Source organism: Hyaena hyaena, unplaced genomic scaffold (assembly GCF_003009895.1).
Source record: "Hyaena hyaena isolate Hyena2069 unplaced genomic scaffold, ASM300989v1 scaffold_614, whole genome shotgun sequence".
Lineage (NCBI taxonomy): Eukaryota > Metazoa > Chordata > Mammalia > Carnivora > Hyaenidae > Hyaena > Hyaena hyaena.
In genome coordinates this window covers 607,643-623,514 of record NW_024081244.1, presented here as the reverse complement: position 1 = coordinate 623,514, position 15,872 = coordinate 607,643, and the positions used below count along the sequence as shown (strand labels likewise).

At 40.1% G+C, this 15,872-nt stretch overlaps 1 protein-coding gene across 1 annotated transcript in view; it reads left to right on the top strand.

Annotated features, from left to right (window-relative positions):
• SLC17A1 (solute carrier family 17 member 1) overlaps nucleotides 1-15,872 on the top strand; it is a 29,549-nt gene that overhangs the window by 6,018 nt on the left and 7,659 nt on the right. The window contains exons 3-9 of the mRNA XM_039257320.1: nucleotides 4,899-5,132; nucleotides 5,217-5,304; nucleotides 5,661-5,747; nucleotides 9,006-9,127; nucleotides 9,241-9,402; nucleotides 10,517-10,649; nucleotides 10,737-10,884. Coding sequence (XP_039113251.1) covers nucleotides 4,899-5,132; nucleotides 5,217-5,304; nucleotides 5,661-5,747; nucleotides 9,006-9,127; nucleotides 9,241-9,402; nucleotides 10,517-10,649; nucleotides 10,737-10,884 — 974 coding nt within the window. The remainder of the gene's footprint in view (nucleotides 1-4,898; nucleotides 5,133-5,216; nucleotides 5,305-5,660; nucleotides 5,748-9,005; nucleotides 9,128-9,240; nucleotides 9,403-10,516; nucleotides 10,650-10,736; nucleotides 10,885-15,872) is intronic.

Genomic DNA, 15,872 nt, shown 5'->3' with positions numbered 1-15,872 from the left:
CAGAGAGAGAGGGAGTCACAGACTGAAACAGGCTCCAGGCTCTGAGCTGGCAGTCAGCACAGAGCCCGATGCGGGGCCCGAACCCACGAACCGCGAGATCATGACCTAAGCGAAAGTCGGATGCTTAACCAACTAAACCACCCAGGCGTCCCTCCCAGCCAGGGAATTTAAACTGACTATTAATTAATTATATTAAGAGCGCTAATGGAAAAAGTTGGCATGCCACCAGATAAGTAATGTCAGCAGAGATGGGAACTATAAGGAAGAATTAAAAAGAAATAATAGAAATCAAGGCAACTGTAATAGAAATAAATAATGTCTTAATAAGCTCGTAAGTAGTCTCAACACAGCTGAGGAAATAATCAGTGAACTTGAATATGGGTCAAAAGAAACTCCCAAAGCTGAAATGAAAGGATGGAGAGTTTGGGAGGGAAGCTTAATAGACTATCCCAGAATGGTGGGTAATATCAAGATGTATATAACATATGAATGGCTAGAATACCAGAAGGAAGATAGTGGCAAGAAGTCACATTTTTTAAAATGTTTTTATTATTTATTTACTTATTTTGAGAGAGAAGGAGAGAGCACACCTGAGTGGGGGAGCGGCAGATAGAATCTCAAGAAGTAATGTTTGACAAACTCATGGCTGAAAACTTTCCAAAATCACTGGCAGGCACCAAATCACAAGTCCAAGAAGCTCAGGGAACACCAAACAGGATAAATATGAAAAAGGCAAATAACTAACAACAAGAAAAACAAATTAGACATATTTAAATTGCAGAAAACTAAGACAAAGAGAACATCCTAATTGAAGCCAGAGAGAAAAATATCTCACTTACGGAAGAACAAGGATATGAATTATAGAAGACTTCTTATCAGAAACCATTCAAACAAGAAGAGAAGGGAAAAAAAAAATATTTAAAGTGTTGAAAGAAAAAAGAGTCTGCCAAAATAGAATTCTATATCTGATGAAATTACCCCCAAAGTGAAAGAGAATAGACTACTTCAGGCAAATAAAAACCAAAGTAATTTATTGCCAGCAGGCTGGCCATACAACAAATGTTAAAAAATGGTAGATTTTAATCTAACTATAACAATAATCGTTTTAAATATGAATGGTCTACACAGCCCAGTTAAAAGACAGAAATGATCAGATATTGATAAGAAATAAAGGCCCTAAGTGGGGATGAGCACTGGGTGTTATATGGAAACCAACTTGACAATAAACTATTTAAAAAAAAAAAAAAGAAATAAAGGCCCTAAGATATGGAGACTACAAGAAACTCTTCATAAATACAAAGACTCAAATAGATTAAAAGTAAAGAGATAAAGAAAGATGTAATCATTATCCAACCATGAAAACACTAATCAAAAGAAAACTTAAGTAGACATATTAATTTCAGGCAAAGCAGAATTTATAGTAAGGAAGATGATCAGAGATAAAGGGGTATTACCTAATGATAAAGGAGTCAATGTCCAAAAAGATATAATAATCCTGAACATGCATGTCCCTAACAACAGGGCAGCAAAATACAGAAGGTGAAAACTGTTAGAACTGAAATGAGAAAGAGACAAATATAAAATTCATAAATGTTTTCTATTTGTTACATCTCTTCTTTGTTTCTTTATTTTAATTCTCTTTTTTGCCTTCTCTGGGTTTAATTATTTTATACATGATTCAATTTTATTTTTTCTTTTCATGCATCTTTAAAAAAACACCTGTTTCATTTTATTTTTTATTTTTTAAAAAGTTTATATATTTTGAGCAAGAGTGAGTAGGGGAGAGCAGAGAAAAAGGGAGAGAGAGAATCCCAAGCAGGCTCTGAAATGTCCGTGCGAGCCTGACATGGGGCTCAAACTCATGACCTATGAGATCATGACCTGAGTCAAAATGAAGAGTCAGATGCTTAACCAAGTGACCCACTCAAGCACTACCAAAAGACACCTGTTTTAGCAGTTGCCTCAGCATTTACAATATACATTTTTAATCATCCAAATCCACTGTCAAATAATAACAAACTGCTTCATGTGCATTGCAGGCACCTTATAACACAGTATTCCTAAGTTTGCTCTCCCATCTCTTGGGAAAGGTGCTGTTATTCATTTCACCAAACACATGCAATAAATACATGATTACATTACTGCTTTAAACAAATAGTTATCTTTTAGATTAATTCAAAATAAATTATTCTTTTTATTCATTTTTAGAGAGAGAGAGGCAGAGGGAGGGAGAGAGAATCCTAAGCAGGCTCCATGCTCAGCACAGAGCCTGATGCAGGGCGGGGCTCAATCCCACAACCCTGGGATCATGACCTGAGCCAAAATCAGGAGTCAGACACTCAACCAACTGAGCCACCCAGGCACTTCCAAAATAAAATATTTTATCTCTTGATTTATACTCTTCCTTTTTAAATATAGATCCATGTTTCTGAGCTCTTTCATTTCTTTCTGCAGAAAGAACTTCTATTAAAATTTCTTTTGTGGGTAATGCTTTCATTTTTATACCTAAGAAATCTTTGCAAAGCACAAGGCAGAAAACTACTTTTTTTGTTGTGTTTTCTTCTAGAACTTTTATACTTTTAGGTTTTATGTTTAAATATATGATTCATTTAGACTTAATTTTTATATATGTAGTGTTGAAGATTCTTTTCTACATATGGCTATACAATTGTTCTAGCACCATTTGTTGAAAAGAGTCTTCCTTTTCCACTGAATTGTTTTTGAATGTTTATTGAAAAGTCAGTATTTGTAGGACTAATACTACCTACTTGATTTTAAGACTAATCGTAAAGCTATAGTAATGAAAACAGTGTGGTATAGCTCACAAAAGACAGTCAATGAAATAGAGTAGAGAGTTAGGAAATAGACTCACACAAATGTAAACTCGTAATTTTTTCATGATCCACAAAAGAAAAGACATAAAATTGGACTCCACTCCATTCCAAAGAATGGAATAAAATGCCAGAATAAAAAGACAGACTAAAATTGACAGAATAAAAAGACAAGAGACAGGGATAAATGTTTGCAAATTCTATCTAATAAAGGAATTCTATCAAAACTCGATAAAAATTAAACAAAAAGATGAGAAAAATGTGAACAGTCTTTTCACCAAGGAAGATACAGGCATGGATGGCAAATACCCACAAAATGATGTTCCACATCATTAGTCATTAGGGACAAGCAAATTAAATCCATATAGGTTTACTACTATACACGAATTTAAATGGCTAAAATGATAAAGATTGCACATACCAAGTGTTCCCAAGAATGTGGAGGAACTGGAAGCTTCTAACATCGTTGGGGAGGATGTAAAATGGTATAATCACTTCCGTTAAGCATGCACCTACAATATGATCCCCCCCATCTCATGCCAGGTATCTGCTGAAGAGAAATGAAAGCATATGTCCATACAGAGACTTGTACACAAATGCTCACAGTAGCTTTATTTGTAATAGCCCAAACTGGAAACAATAGAAAGGTTCAACAGATGAATGGGCACACAAACTACAGTACAGTCATAGAACAGAGGACTACTTATGCTAAAAATAAATGAATGATAAAAATAAATGGATAAAACTCAAAATGAGTAAGCCGAATTTATAGAAAATAAAAACTACATCAGAGTGACAGGCAGGAGGTCAGTGGTGGGAGAACAGGGTGGAGGAATTACAAAAAGAAGTAAGGAAACTTTTGGAGGTGAAGAAGACATTCATTGCCTTGACTGTGGTGATGGTTTCATGAGTGTGCACATAACTAAAAATGTATCAAGTTGTACACTTTATGCCAAAGATTAAGTATGCAGTTTATTGCATCATTTGTCTCTCAAAAATCTGTTGCAATCTTTTTGTCCAATTTTTTTCTTGAATTATGTTCTAAAACATTTGTAGTATTCCATTGTTTTGGTTTAAATATTGAGAACCCCATAGTCTAGAGAAAATGGGTACTCAGGGAGGAGGGTACTGAACCCTTTGCTATAACAAAAGAGCCCCTCTAGAAGATCCTGCTATAATCCAGGGAAACTGATCTCCTTCAAATCAGAGTCACACAAAAGGAATTCTCTTCGCTGTCATACAAAGGTACTAGATGGAAAAAGAGAGAGAAAATACAGCGTGTCAATATCCCAAACCATGAAATCTCACCCGAAAATTGTTTCCACAGTGCAGATCTGAATTGTAACCTGAAATTACAAAATGCACCTAAAAACTATGGAGGCCATTATATTTATGGGTGGAACACCACAGGTCAGTAGGCACAGGAGCTCAGAGCAGAGATGGCCCCACGACAGGAGGGTGGCTCAGGCAGTAGAGCAGCGAATACAAGTGGATTGACAAGACTCAGGGGAAGATTTTGGAAAAACAAGACAGAACATTCTAGAAAAAGAGAGAACCAAGCACAAAAAGAGAGTTGACCTTCTTCCTTCACTGTCTCATCTAATGATCTTCACAGTTCAGCCTGACACCTTTTCTTCAAGATTTGATCAATGACTGTTTTTCTCCTCAGGAATAGTATGTATGTGGGGAAATGTCTGTTTGGGGAATGAGGGTAAGTTAATAGAGGAGTTGGAGGAAGACAGAAGGCAAGAGGTGATTAATGGTTGTGCGAAGTATAGTATTCCATGGAACACTTGCCATGCAGAGTAGCAGTGTTCCAGGAATATAAGTATTAAATGTCTACACTGTACTGACGGTAGAGATGGCATAAGAACTTGACATTAGACTTGAAGAGACCAATGTGAAATGTCAGTACACATAGGAAATGATGTTATAAAGGAGCAGCAAAGGTCCCACGATAGAGAATGAGGCAGAGGTGAGCTCCTTTACCCCAAGGAAGCCTGCAGACCAGTGTCCCTCTCCAGTATGCAGAATGCCTCCACGTGTCTCCTCTTTCTTCCCCCCCAGAACCCTGTGTACAACTGGAGTCCTAAAACACAGGGCATCATCTTCAGTTCCATCTTCTATGGCATACTCATCATCCAGATTCCTGTGGGATACTTGTCTGAAAAATACTCCATCAAAAAAATGATTGGCTCTGGATTGTTCCTCAGCTCTCTATTTAGCCTGATCCTGCCGATGGCCGCTGAAGGTGGAGAAGTTTGGATCATTGCATGCCGGGCAGCACAGGGAGTTTTCCAGGTATTAAAATAATGCAACAAGTGAGCACGGTTTAAATTCATAGGAAGCATCAGAGATCAGATGTCCTAATCCTTGTAATTTCAGGGGTCGGCATTAATAGCGCAGCACGTGATATGGGTCAAGTGGGCTCCTCCCTTGGAACGAGGCCGACTTACCTCCCTGAGTCTATCAGGTAATGACCTTTACCTACAAGGTTTGAGTGCCACAGCCATCTCACTGTACCGGGTTCTTCCTAGAGCTGGAAAGGACGTGTGTTTTAAACTGTCCAGGGCTTTGTAAACCATCTGTGGCAGCAACTTCGCTTTAAAGATGTGGAGACTGCCTGGGATGAAGAAGAGACTTCTGTATCTCAAGCAACAGAAAAAGAGAGAGAGAGAGAAAAGCAAATATTTTATTCGTTTCTTCTGCCCAGTGTTTTGCTCTACAAATGTATTTTACCAGAAATTGTTCACTGCTACTGTGATGCTACATTATCTCTATGTTCAATGCCTGTGCTCCTTAGGTGTGTTCTTTGTGCTTTCTGATTAGGAATTCTGCTGGGGTCTTTCATTGTTCTGCTTGTGACTGGGTTCATCTGCCAATCCCTGGGCTGGCCCATGGTCTTCTATATTTTTGGTGAGTCTCTGTAAAATCCCAGTCATTATTCAGAATTGAAAAAATCTAAAAAAACCTGACTATAATGTAATAATTAATATAAAGTTAATGACATTAAAAATTATTAATCTTATTGGGGGTAAGAGGTCAGCATTCATTAATTTCACATTCCAAGCAGAAATATACATGTGTTAGTGTACCTCACCTCCACAATTCTGTAATGTACAGATTCATACCCCTTATATGAAACTCTTGGAGAAAGGGATGAACAGAATAGATCATTTTTCAGATTCCAGAAAGATAATATGATGACTATACTATTTATGTTAATTATGATGAGTAAACATGATCTAGAGTGCCATCTCATAGTCAATCACATTAACTTCTCCTTTTTAATTTTTAAGACAGAGAGAGGAAGAGAGAGTGGGAGAGGGGTAGAGTAGAGAGAGAGGGAGAGAGAATCCCAAGCAGGTTCCATGCCATCAGCACGGAGCCCAATATGGGGCTCGATCCCACGAACTGTGAGATCATGACTGAGCTGAAATCAATAGTTGGATGCTCAGCCAACTGAGCCACCCATGCAGCCCCTCGATATGAGGTTTTATGTTTATTTGGCTTGGCTAGAAGTTAGGTGTTGCTTACTGTTTGCAATAGCTGTAAGTTTCAGAGGCTACAATTTCCTCTTTGTTTTTGTGTTTTCATAGGCTACTTAAATAAAGTTTGAGACATGCAGTTTTTTCCATTTGATTCCCATTTGCATACAGGGAAAGAACCGATGGGGTGGTAAGATGTGTGGAGGATAGAGTGTTCTATAGTCATAGGATTAGTCTCAATCTTCCAGTGAGCTATGCCTCTGGGCTTCTCCTTTACAAGTCCGTCTCAGTTTTCCATCCATTGGGTGAGACAGGAAGGCCAGAGGGGGTTGGAGGTAAGTATTTCCCTTCCCTTAAGTTGGTTAGGCTCAGTAAAAGTTTCCCTTGACAACTGGCTTTGCTAAGAACAGAATGCTCTAGGCATAATTCAGACTGCCGCTCTCCCTTTCCCGGCTATTAGGAGGTAGGCATTTTTCTTTGATCTCCACTTCTGGTCTCCTGGAGGTAAAACTCACAATAAGCATGAGGGTCCCTCTAGAACTCCTCCCTACCCCAGATTTTTTAACCTCTTAAATTTGTCCACACAGCCTACCCCAATTAATCCTTTAATCAGTTTTCCTACCCTGGTACCGGTTCCCATGCAGTTTTATGCTCAGGGCTCTCTTCCATGGAGTTGTAATTCTCTGTATCCACCTATCCGTCTCTCCAATTTGGGAAGCCATAGCTTGCCTTATGACCCCAACTCTTGAGGGATCCAAGAAGAGTTGTTGAGTTTTGGTCTGTTAAACATTTTTCTTTAACAGATGGGAGGGATGACTTCCAAGTTTCTTAACATGCTGGATCAGAAACCAGAAGTCTCTATCCAGGTCATTCTGAAGTTATCGTGGTGAACACAGGATGGGAAGACATATTACATTCAAGTGTATTACCAATCAGTAGCTTTATTTACAACTTCTAAATGTGTTGTGTCTTGCCCCGGGCCTCACGAATATTAGAGCTGGCCAAGCCTCCAGGCCCAGAAATCAAGGCTTCAGCCCACATCTGACCTGACCTCTCAATCATACCCAACAATACCGTAGGGGCCTCTGCCTGACTCTCTGTCTGGACGTCATTCTTCCGGCCCTTCCTGCTCAGTCTTGTGCAAACTTTTGCTCTTCTCCTTGCCATGAACTCGTCCTTCAAAGCTCTGCCCCAGACTAATCCTCTAGATCATCTTCCCTCTCTAAAACTGTAATTCATGCTAAGTGTCAGTGACCACTTACTAACCACATGTCCCCACACAAGCAAGCTTGCCTTTCTGCACATCAATATTCTCATTTTGAAAAAGAGCTAACAGCACCAGAGGAGTTTTCTGAGCGTTGAAGATGTTATATAGAAATGTATGTATTGCACATTTATTAGGTGTTCACTTCTCTCCACTAACATTTCACCTTGAGATTAGGTCCTCAGGCCACAGAATGAGGTGGGAATTGTATATTGTCAATATGCTTTAAAATTTTTTTAATGTTTATTTATTTTTGAGAGAGAAGGCAGAGCACGAGCAGGGGAGGGCCAGAGAGAGGGAGACACAGAATCCGAAGCAGGCTCCAGGCTCTGAGCTGTCAGCACAGAGCCTGACGCGGGGCTCAAACACATGAACCATGAGATCATGACCTGAGCCAAAGTGGGACGCTTAACCGACTGAGCCACCCAGGCACCCCTGTAAACAGTGTTAATGTTGCTGAAACAGTGTTGTAAAAGTCTGAGATCTTACCACGGCTCCAGCTTTCCATGTGGTCTGATCCCATTACCCGTTATTCTCATTATCCAACCCCCATACCCCTTGCTTCCTCTGCAGTCATACTGACCTCATACCCTAAGGTTTTGGCGCTCTCTGCTCCCTCTGCCTGGAGTGTCCTTGTCCCACATCCACGTCCCAGCCTCCACAGAGCACAATACACCTCGCTTCCTCCCCCACAACTTCTTCCTACAACTCTTGCCACTGACATTTAACACCTTTTACTTATTTACTTTTCCTGCTCTCTTTCTCATCCACTAGAACCTAAACTGCACAAAGACAAATTTCTGTCTGGTTGACCCACTGCTGCATCCCCAGGACCTAGAATAGTGAGCACATAGTGAGCATTTAATCATTCTTTGTCAAATGAAAGAAGGCACTTCTGGAAGACAGACTGATGGGCACTATACCCCCTGTCCTAACAGACGATTCCTAACGGAAGTCAATAGTATAAAACACTTGAAAATGACAAATCATTTGGCAAAGTCATGGAGGACTTGTATAATCCCTCAGGCCTGGGCTATATCTTGGGATGATGGCCAAGATGCAAACTCCCAAAGCCAGATGACTGTCGAGCCCTTTGAGGGCTCGGCTGTGCCATCTTCTCAGTGTGGAGCCTGTCATAGAGCTGCAGGGGTGAGGGCCTAAGAGCAGTGAGGCCCCTCTCATGAGCAGAGGGATACAGAGGCTCCATCAGAGAGGCCAGAGGGCTTACTGCCCTTTCTGCAAAATTCATTCTGGAGGCAGAGGCAGCCTTAGATACAGAGGACAACCAAAAACGCAAGTCTTGTTGTAACGTTGTAAAGAAGAAAGAGGAGGTCCAGGACCGATAATGAAAAATGCCAGTGTGGGAAGGACACTTCCTACAGACAGAAGCAATTTCAGTTCCAACTTGTTCTACTTCGATAGGGGCCTGTGGCTGTGGCATAAGTCTTCTCTGGTTCCTTCTGTTCTACGACGACCCCAAGACCCATCCATGTATAAGCGTCAGTGAGCGGAACTACATCCTGTCGTCCCTCCACCAGCAGCAGGTAGGACACAGCTGCCCCCCGGGGCCAGCTCCCAGATTCCATGCTGGAAGAACCGTGGGCCAGCTTCTCCTAATGTGCTAACAGTTCATGTTTGTCTGTTTGTTTGTTCCCAGAGCAGCTCAAGTACACGGTCTCTGCCAATCAAGGCCATGGTCAAGTCTCTCCCACTCTGGGCCATTGTGGTCGGTACTTTTAGTTTTCACTGGACAAATACCATCATGCTCTTCTACACTCCGATGTTTGTTAACTCCAACCTTCACGTGAATGTAAAAGAGGTAAGTATACCTTTGTTCTCCTTACAACTTGATGAAATTTCTCATGACGCTAGTCCTGGCTCTTGGCCTCTCTACACTATCTAGCTGATGCTCTGAACCTGGGGACTCACTGTTCCCAATTTTTGTGTCAACCTTTCCCGGAACAAAAGGTGGGGGCACAGTTTCTGGCCTCCACAAAACACACTGCTGTTCCCACAGTGCCTTACCTGCCATTCACGTCCAAACATAGTACTGAAGGCTCAACACCATCGTTCCCTACAGAGACTACTCCTTCCCTGCCACCCTGCCCAGCTCACACCCATCCTGTCTCTTAGGATAAGGCGATGAGTCCTGGGTTGAGAACCCATGATTCAGGTCTTGCTTTGAAAGGATGGGCACTATCATTGCTTGTCTGACTCAGAGAATCGTTGACGCCTGGAACTTATGTTCGACGCCATGGTAACCAGAAAAGAGTCTTATAGAAATGGAATGTTCAGAGTGGCATTCTGCAGTGAACGTCCAGGAACCCAGCCTAGGGGCCAACGTAACAGTGAGGTCATTTAAGCTCTTTCTGATTCAATTTTGTCCCTTCTGAGACCATAGAGGGATTGAAAGGATTAATAGCAGCCATCCCAAATAAGCACCCAAAGAATGTTTGTAATTGTTATATTCACTCTTTCTCCCCAGAGCCTGCTTTCTCTATTCCCAAATGTAGTCTTCATCTCTATTATCCAGAACTTTCAGTTGCCGTGATACTAAAAATAGAAAACCAGACATACTGTGACAACTATTTATGTATTTATTTATTTATTTTAGAGGAAGAGCGAGAGCACAAGCAGGGGAGAGGGGCAGAGGGAGAGAGAGAGAGAATCCCAAGCAGGCTCCATGCTTTGCGCAGAGCTGGACGTGGGACTGGAGCCAAAATCAAGGGTTGGACACTCAACCCACTGAGCCCCCCAGGTGCCCTGTGACGACTGTTTTGACCTCAAAACTATTTTCCTCTTTTGGACTGTGTGGCCCCAAGTCGGAATTCTGGGGTTGCACGCTGATGGGTTCTCGAACGGCAGTCCAAATGTCCAATGTGGGGACAGCTCTCTCCCTCACACCTGCCCTCATAAGGACGTTGCCTCCTCAGAACGGGCTGCTGTCGGCCCTCCCCTATTTGTTTGCCTGGAGCTTTGGGATCCTCGCTGGTCACACTTCAGACTTCTTCCTGTCCAGGAACATTCTCGGCTTAAATACCATCCGGAAACTCTTCAACACGCTAGGTAAGGGACAGTGGGGACATTCCAGCACTTGGGAGTTCATGCCGCCTTCGGGTCGCCCCTAACTGTGTTGTCCGGATCGCTTTCCAGGGCTTCTCCTGCCTCCTTTCTTCGGCCTGTGCCTGATGTACCTGAGTTTCAGCTTCTACAGCACCGTCGTTTTCCTGATACTCACTGCTTCCACAGGAAGCTTTTGCATGGGCGGGCTACTTATAAATGGCTTGGATATTGCTCCCAGGTAGGGTTGGAAACATCTCTTTCTTGTATTCAGGCTCTCAAGGGTGTTTTAAGGTTTCCACTGTTTTGGAGCTCATGGCCAGCAGGCCAGAATGCTTCCCGAAGAAGCATCAATATAGTTCAGACATATGCCTGAAGTAATGATTATGTACCTAATGATATATTAATATTTGCAACTTAGTGATTTGGAGCACAGATTCTAAAGTTGGAAGGTTTGCTTTCAATAATGACATGAACACTCTGCTCAAGCAAAGTGCTTACCTTCCCTGTGCCTGTTTCATGCCTATATAATGGGGGCAATCAGAGAATGCTTACCTCATAGGGTTATGAGATTAAGTACATTAGCATAGGTTAAATACACAGACGAGCACCTGTCACATTGTGAACACTGTATAAAGGTCAGTTGCTCCATTGCTATTGTGGGTGTATACCCGTGTATACATTATGAATCTTCATGACCCCCCCCCCCAGTTAGTAAAAATACATATTTAATAAGGAAACTGAGGGTCCGATACTTGTCAGCCTAAGATCTCACCACTGGTTTGGGATCTTAATTATGATTTTAATCCGGATCTGTCTAGCAAGATCTTTTGCTCTCTTTACTGTTCTGCCTATTTTATTTTATTTTATTTTTATTAAAAACCTTTTTTAATGTTTATGTATTTTTGAGAGAAAGATAGAGTGCAAGCAAGGGAGGGAGGGCAGAGAGAGAGAGGGAGACATAGAATCCAAATCAGGCTCCAGGCTCTGCACTGTCAGCACGAGCCCAACGTGGGGCTTGAACTCATGAGCTGTGAGATCGTGACCTGAGCCAAAGTTGGATATTTAACCAACTGAGGCACTCAGGTGCCCCCCTTTTAATAATTTTTGACTTGATGGATTGTGCTCCCTTGAATTTCCCTCCATGTCAGAATCTTATTTGGGCTCTATTAAATCATAATATGTCAAAATATAAAACTAATAAAACTGAAAGTCTACTTCAGTGGCTATTTAAACTTCCCAAATGCTTTTGACCACAGACTGTTGCAGCTCAGGAACGAGCAAGTTTAGAGCAGATAGTTGTCCAGAAAAATATCCTACATTAGAGCAATGTCAAGGTTGTTTTTGTTTTCCATACCGGACACTTACTGTTTGAGAACCGAATGGCAGGACGATGAGAGCATAACACATTTTCCCCTTGCCACTCTTGGCTCAAAAAACCTGCTTTATCCTACGGATGGGACGTGTTCTCAGAGGAATTGTCAAGGCATTCAGGATTCTCGACACTGAGGATTCTGTTTACTTCTCCGACTAGGGACTTCATTCACAAAATGAAGACAATATCATTAGGGTATAAAAATATGTAAATTAAAATGCACAACAATAAATAGCACAAAAGATAAAAAGGCATAAATGAATATGTGAATATGTGTTCTAAGATACTTTCATTAGTGGGAATTTGCAAAAATATTAATTTATATTAAACTAAAATAAGTCAAGAATATATATTTTAACCTCTAGGGTAACTATTGAAGGATAATAAAAGTGTAAAGAAAATATTTTAAAAAACAATGAAAAAGAAATAGTGAAGTTTAAAAAGGAACATAAAATAGGTGGAGAAAAGAGAATGATGATCATTTTAAGTCAAATGTATCAGAAAAACAGAAAACAGAAAAGGACTATATCTTCCAAATTAACTTAATCTGGATTAAAATAAAAACAAAACCAAAATATAATAAACTAAAAGCAAAATAAAGGAAAACAGGCCAGCCAAAGTAGACTTTAAGTCAAGATGCATTACTAGAGAAAAGAATTTTTAAAAATTATTTTAATTCACTAGAAGATATAATTCTCTAAGTTTCTATGCACCTAACATGTTCCAACTGCAAAGCAAAATTTGAGAAAACTGTTCAGCTTCCACATACAATTGAGCAGCTGTGGGTGACTGACATTCCAGGTGGGAAAAATTTGAAGACCAAATAAAGTACCACACGTAGAGACTCCTGGCTGGCTTAGTCGATAGAGTATGCGACTCTTGATCTTGGGGTTGTAAGTTGGAGCCCCATGCAGGGTGTAGACATTACTTTAAAAAAAATCTTTAAAAAAATACCAGAAGTACTCATTAAAAGACATCAGGCTATAGCTGAGGCCAATAAGACCAAAGACACAGGAGGCAGCGCCCCCAAGGTGAGCAGACAATTTCTGCCTCTTTTTCCTTGGGGCCGCCTGCCAATCAGCAAATGGCTGATAATCCAGGTTGGGCCCTGGGAGAAGGCGGCCGCTCTGGATAGAGAAATTAGCCAGGCATCTGGCTGCATGGGCTGGAGTGACAGACAGCATTGGAAATTAAGAGAATGTAAAGTCCATTTCTCTCCTTGAGGTATTTGTTGAGCTCTGAAGTTTGATGGGACAAGTGACGGAATTTGCCGTACTACCTGTACAAAGGAGACAAGATCTACCAAAGCCTGGAGGGAGCTGGCTGAATATACTGAGCTCTCCATTTAACAACATGGAGTTCAATACCTAAGGGGCTCCTAGAGATAAACCCTATCTTAGCAAATTGAAACCTAGCCTCATCTTAAGTTCATTCCGTAATTAGATTTGTGACCCATTCCCTCCTCTCCAAATCTATTAGAGAAAAAGGTGAATCTTTTCTCACCAAGTACGACATATTCTTGGAGTCCCTATAGCTCCTATTCACAATGTCCAGCATTTCATAAACACTACTAGGCATGACAAGGGATAGGGCCATGTGATCAATAACCATAAAATGCATCAGAAATAGTCCTATAACTGATGCAGATATTGAAGTTATCAGGTAAGAAAAACTTCACAATAGCTATGATTAATATACCCAAGAAACAAGGGGGAAAAGCTCGAGAAAAGAGATGAAAAGATAAAGAATTCAACCAGCATTAGAATCTAAAAAAACAATCAAGTGGCAGTTCTAGAGCTGAAAAATAAAATGTCTGCAATTAAAATCTTAATCGATAGGTTTAATGACAAATTAGCCACAAGAGAAGACAGGATTGGTAAATAGGAAAACATATCATAATAAATATCCACGTTGAAATAGACAGAAAAAAAAAAGAAAAGAGAATAAATGGAAATGTGGAATGAAGTAAAAAGGCTAATGAATCTGTACTTGAATCTCAGAAGCAAAGGAGAGGTAAAATGTGACAAAGCCGTATTTTAAGTGAAAATAGCCCCAAATAATATGAAAGTAATGAAAGACAGCAAACCAAACACACACACAAAGCTCTGTGAATTTCAACTATGTGAAATGTAAGTTATAATATATATATATATAAAGAATGCCGGGGCGCCTGGGTGGCTTAGTCGGTTAAGCGTCCGACTTTCGCTTAGGTCATGATTTTGCGGTTCATGGGTTCGAGCCCTGCGTCGGGCTCTGTGCTGACTGCCAGCTCAGAGCCTGGAGCCTGTTTTAGTCTGTGACTCCCTCTCTCTCTGACCCTCCCCTGCTCACGCTGTCTGTCTCTCTCTCCTAGAAAAAAAAAAAAAAGAATGCCAAAAAACAAAGACAAAGAGAAAAATCTTAAAAGGGGGTAGAGAGAAAAGACATGTTTCTTTCAAGTAGTATAATAGTCAGCCTGACATCTGGTTTCAATAGAAACCATGAAATCCAGAGGTGATGATATGAGCTCTATAAAATGTCGAAAAACAAATAAATGTCAACCCGGAATTTTATGCCTCGTGAAAATACTCTTCAGAAGTCAGAGCAAAATAAAAATGTTTTCAGACAAAGAAATTGCCACCAGTGGAGCTTCACTAAAAGAGATCCTAAAAGAAAATTTTCAGCTAAAAAGAAATTATCCCTATTGAAACCTGATTATGTTAGAAGGACTTAGGAGCAATTAGGGAGAGTAAATATATGTGTAATTATAGAGACTATCGATTTGCAAAACAGTAGAGAATACCTTGTGAGCTGAAATGCATGTCAAAACAAACTGCATTAAGGAATTAAAATAAAGATGCAATAATGCAAAGAGGGAGATATACAGAAATGTTAAAATATTAAAATCTGAAAAATGTTTTAAGCTTCTGGTGTTACAGAGAAAAGAGTAAAAGTATAATTCACACTAAACTTAAGTAAAAAGGAAATGCTATAATATCTTCAATGCTTGTAAACAACAGTGAAATAATGTCATAGAAGGAAAAACAAAATAAAACAGTTGAATCCAGAAGAAAGAAAAAGTGGAATGTGAAAGAGGAGGTCAAAAAGAAAATAAATAGTGAACAGATAAAGACAATCACAAGTATATCAGTTATTATATGAAACCAATATGGATGAAATATTCCAAGTAAGTATCAAGATTGTCAAGCTCAATAATAAAGGAAATTGCAGCCTGCTACAAATAAAAGCCACACAATAAACATAAGGACGTAGCACAGATGCAATTAAAGAATAGAGAGAAGTATCCCAAGCAAATATTAACCAAAAGAAACCTGAAACAACTATGCCAGTAGCAGAAAAAATAGAACACTACTAGAAATAAAGTGTTAGTTCACGATGGTGAAGAGAGAAATATCAGAATTATATCTCTGTTTGAATCCAAGAATACAGCTTTAATTTATATTCATTACAAATTCAGAGGACTCAAAGAACTACACAAATATACAATAAAGGGAGAAATTTTCATAACCTCTTTCAATAGCTTGTACAAAATCAGAGGGAGGCACCAGGTTAGTAAGGACATGAAAGACGAGAATGACAAGAACAAAAGGTAACAGGCTTGACCTAGTTGACATATATGGAACATGACACGATGTTCAACGAGGAGAGGACCGTTGCCTACGGTACAATTATTGCAACTGACAAACTCGCAAACCAAGGTCTTATTGTATATTCTTAGATCGCAGTGAATTAAGGTTACCATGAAGACCAAATGACACATAACCCATTGCTTTCAAATTAATGTCTGAGGCAGAGAAGAAATCACCACTGGAATTAGGAAATACTTTAGGGGCGCCTGGGTGGCTCAGTTGGTT